Source organism: Octopus bimaculoides, chromosome 2 (assembly GCF_001194135.2).
Source record: "Octopus bimaculoides isolate UCB-OBI-ISO-001 chromosome 2, ASM119413v2, whole genome shotgun sequence".
Lineage (NCBI taxonomy): Eukaryota > Metazoa > Mollusca > Cephalopoda > Octopoda > Octopodidae > Octopus > Octopus bimaculoides.
The window spans coordinates 168982787-168986911 of record NC_068982.1 but is presented as its reverse complement, the minus strand read 5'-3'; the positions used below and the strand labels follow the sequence as shown (position 1 = coordinate 168986911).

At 37.0% G+C, this 4125-nt stretch overlaps 1 protein-coding gene across 1 annotated transcript in view; it reads right to left on the bottom strand.

Moving 5' to 3' along the window:
- Window positions 1-1383: 1383 nt before the first annotated feature.
- The window catches only part of LOC106876847 (peroxidase-like protein), a 57769-nt gene continuing 55027 nt past the window's right edge, over window positions 1384-4125 (bottom strand). The window contains exon 15 of the mRNA XM_014925568.2: window positions 1384-2073. Coding sequence (XP_014781054.1) covers window positions 1806-2073 — 268 coding nt within the window. The 3' untranslated portion in view covers window positions 1384-1805. The remainder of the gene's footprint in view (window positions 2074-4125) is intronic.

Below are 4125 nucleotides of genomic sequence, written 5' to 3'. Positions count from 1 at the left end.
AGCCCAAACTGTGAATGTGCTTTGCTCAACACATTAATTGACATATACCATTAGTCCAAAGAATTACACACATGCGCGCGCGCAGGCATAGTTGTAGCTGTGTGGTTGAGAAGCCGGCTTTGCAGCTACGTGCTTTCGGTTCAGTCTCATAGCACAGCAGCTTGGGCAAGTGTCTTTTATTATAGCCCCGGAGCCAACTAATGCATTGTGAGTGAATTTGGTTGACATATTTTGTGGAAACCCTCATATCTATCTATCTATCTATCTATCTATCTATCTATCTAACTATCTATCTATCTATCTATCTATCTGTCTGTCTGTCTGTCTGTCTGTCTGCTTATCTGTCCGTCAGTCCTTCCCTCTGTCTATCCACAAAACAACCTTTACCACCATCATCAACCCCACCACTATCTGTCATCAACACCAACACAACAACCGTCATCAACATCAAAACCCATTCAACCACCGCCATTACCAACACACCGACTCTTTAATGAACTTCAGCAACTATTTCATGAACAAGGTAAGTAACTGTATCTAAAATAAAGACTATCACATGAGATGAAGTTTTACTCAAGTATATTTCAAACGTCGAACGAAACACCTGATCTGAGATCAATGAAGATTAATAATTTTATTAATAAGAACAATATGATAAACACTACCATCTCGATCACCACCATCACAACACCAAACCAATACAGCTTGGCCGCCCCCACCATCATCTTTTGAATACCCAAGTAGCACTAACAATAATAGTGTCAGCGTTATAGTAATGTCTATAGCTACATATGTTGTATGTCAACACAATAGAGCGCGCGTGTGTTTGTGAGCGCACGCATGTCTCAGTGAGCGAGCGAGTGAGAGAGAGAGAGAGAGAGAGAGAGAGAGAGAGAGAGAGAGAGAGAGAGAGAGAGAGAGAGAGAGAGAATAGAATGTGGACTTTTCAAGACTGAAGTTAGAGGTGCAGAAGATGAAGTACCCGTGAATCTGGTTAACTATCAAGTAACTGTAATCATACAGTACTTCCTTCCACATCTCTCTTTCACCCGTTCATCTTCTGTTTTTCATTCCTACATCCATAGTAACAAGACAACAATTTTTATCTGCTACAAAACAGTTTTCTCCTGGTATCTGCGATTCTAAAATTACATATTTGTTTTATATAATTGTTGATTGCCGTCGCTGTTGGACTTACCTCTACACTTCAGTAGTGCCTGGGAAGAAGCTATCAAGTGGGACTGAATGCAATAGCGAGAAAAAGGAAGCGTAAATGAATAATGATAAAATGAATAAATAAATAATGACGACGACGACAACAACGATGATAATGATGATGATGGTGATGATAATTAAAATAATAATAATGATGATGATGATGATTTCTTTTATTGACCACAAGTGCTCCAGTCATTGGGGAGCATACATGATTAAAAAGAATGATATTCTATAATAGTAAAAATCTTTTAATAGTAATTTCTAAAATTAACGCAAAGTCATATATTGTGAAGGAGAGCTCAGTCGATGAAATCAACCATAGTACTTGAGTAGCTGTAGGCATTTCATCGCCCTCGTAAAGATGGAAGGTAATGTCAGATTCGATGGGATTTGACTTGGAAAATATAATTGAGTGACTAAATACCAGAAAGCTTTTCGTTCATCGCTCTACCGATTTTACTAATTTCACAGTCCGAATAATTATAAGTTGAAGAATTAGGTAACAGGAAATAAAAAACAACAAAAAAAAAACCAACAAAAAACAAAAACAAAACAGAAAAGTGATAGAATTTAGAATGTTTCGTTGTTTAACATCTTCCCCACACCCAGAAACTTCGGTTGTTGAAACGCACTAATCTTCTGCATCTTCGACCAGAACATCTCTGGAAACGAGTATTTGGCCCCTCACATCCGCATCCTTTTGGTGGCGGGGCGCTGTTGCACTGACGTTGAGATCTCTGGCGACCACGTACACAAGCACTCCACGGGCTCCAGTTTCCCCATCTTCCTGGTTCACATTGACCCCAAGCACTCAGATCGAATTTGGGTAAAGAGTCGCAACTTACAAGACGATTGCTTAAAAACAATAAAAATTAAAGAAAAAAAAAAAGATTTAAAAAAACAAACACTAAAACAACGAAACACAATATATAAATCATGGCATTTCTTTCCATTTAAATCAACATGTATTTTGAAGCTCAGCCCGAGATAATTCTATCGGCGAATATGATGCGATTAAACAACTGCTGAAACGAACCCACCGAAGTTATAGCGAAAGATCCTACATTATCATCTACCGCTATCTGACAAATGACCTATACAAATAGCGACTATTATCCCAAATTTTGTAATGCCAATTGAAAAAGAACTAGCCAAAAGTTAGCATGGTAAAGCCTGTCAAAACGCAAATAAACTGCTTGCATCATCATACTGTCACTATGATAACTATTCTTCAACTCAGTGCTCCGGCATGGCCACAGCCTTATGGCTGAAACATGTAAAAGAGTAAAAGAGTAAATAACTTCGTAAATAAATAATCCGATAAAGATGACTGCAGAATATATGTAACTTAAACAATTTTAAACCGAAGTTGGAGAACAATTTTAAAAAAAAGCGACATAACATTTTATATGAAAATGGGAGAAACGACCAGCTTCTGTCATGTCAGTATTGTAAACAAATGAGCATAAGTTATGCAATATTAATATTGTACAATCCCATGTTTTTCGTTGACAGCTGCTACAACTTTGAAGCATCGTCTAGTGCACGTGATAATGAAATTACGCAATGTAAACCACCCTGATAGATGACAAAGATCATTTAGGTTTGACAAAACTAGAAAAAGAGAAAACTTGAGAACTATACCAATGTTGGCATGGAATATAACTTCTCTCAAACTTGAGACCACAAAAGTACGTCGCATTTCAACGTTTTGTTTTGCAAACCAAAAGCAAGGGAAACCTACAAAATAGCTTCTTTCCTCAAACTACTTTCTCTCTGGGACATTTACCACCGACTTGTTTTCCTCTGGTCTATGATATTCAGTTCTTTAAGCTTCCTTGTCATCTTTTGAATTTGTAGTGCTCCACCCTTCTTTTTTATTTGTAGAGTCTTACGTTATAGTGGCTTCAACTCTTGTTTGGGACAAAATCGTTAAAAAAAAATCTTCTGTAAAGCCATGAAACAGCCAAAGTGTAACAGAAAATTTCGGCTATTATTACAGATTTGAAAGACGGTGAGCTGCAGAAACGTTAGCACGCCGGGCACAATGCTTAGTGGTATTTCGCCTGTCTTTACGTTCTGAGTTCAAATTCCACCGAGGTCGACTTTGCCTTTTCATTTCGTGGTCGATAAATTAAGTACCAGTTGCGTACTGGGGTCAATCTAATCGACTGGCCCCCTCACCAAAAATTTCGGGCCTTGTGCCTAGAATAGAAAAGATTTTATAGACTTGTGGAAGAAATTACACAAGTTATCCTCAGTGTATCTTCCAAATGCTATCAAGACAGCATGACGTTACGAAAACAATATATATTGCCCTCCTCAAGAAAGATGGCCTTGGATAAATATATAAAAAAATATTTCTGAAGTTGAGTACATTTATACACTTCAATAAAAACTTCCGGCAAAAGCAAACACAACAAGTGTGATATAATTGTTTGAGAGTGAAAACAAACGATACTGTGTTGTTAAAGTCAATAAGTGGATGTGGGAATTTTATTTAAAATCAATGATGAAGCGAACTTTCATGGCTACTGCTTCGAAATCTATAATATGTCTACCCAGATTATGGATTTACACTTAGTTATGTTACTAAGTGTTTAGTAATAATCATGAATAGCCACAGCTTTGAGGCAATAAAAGATAGGCCATCTAACAAATCAGATAGTCTAACGAATTCAGATATAAACTTCAAGTGGAACAGGAATAAATATCCATCTTTCTAAAATTATGTAAATGACAGTGTACTGTGCTCGGTTTCTAAACTTGGAGTTTTGTATTTTAGCTAAAATGGATCCCTTGATAATTTGCGTTTATGCATACTACGTATTTGTTTCATATGTGTGTATTTATATGTTATTTATAGGAACACACACACACACACACACACACACACACACACACACA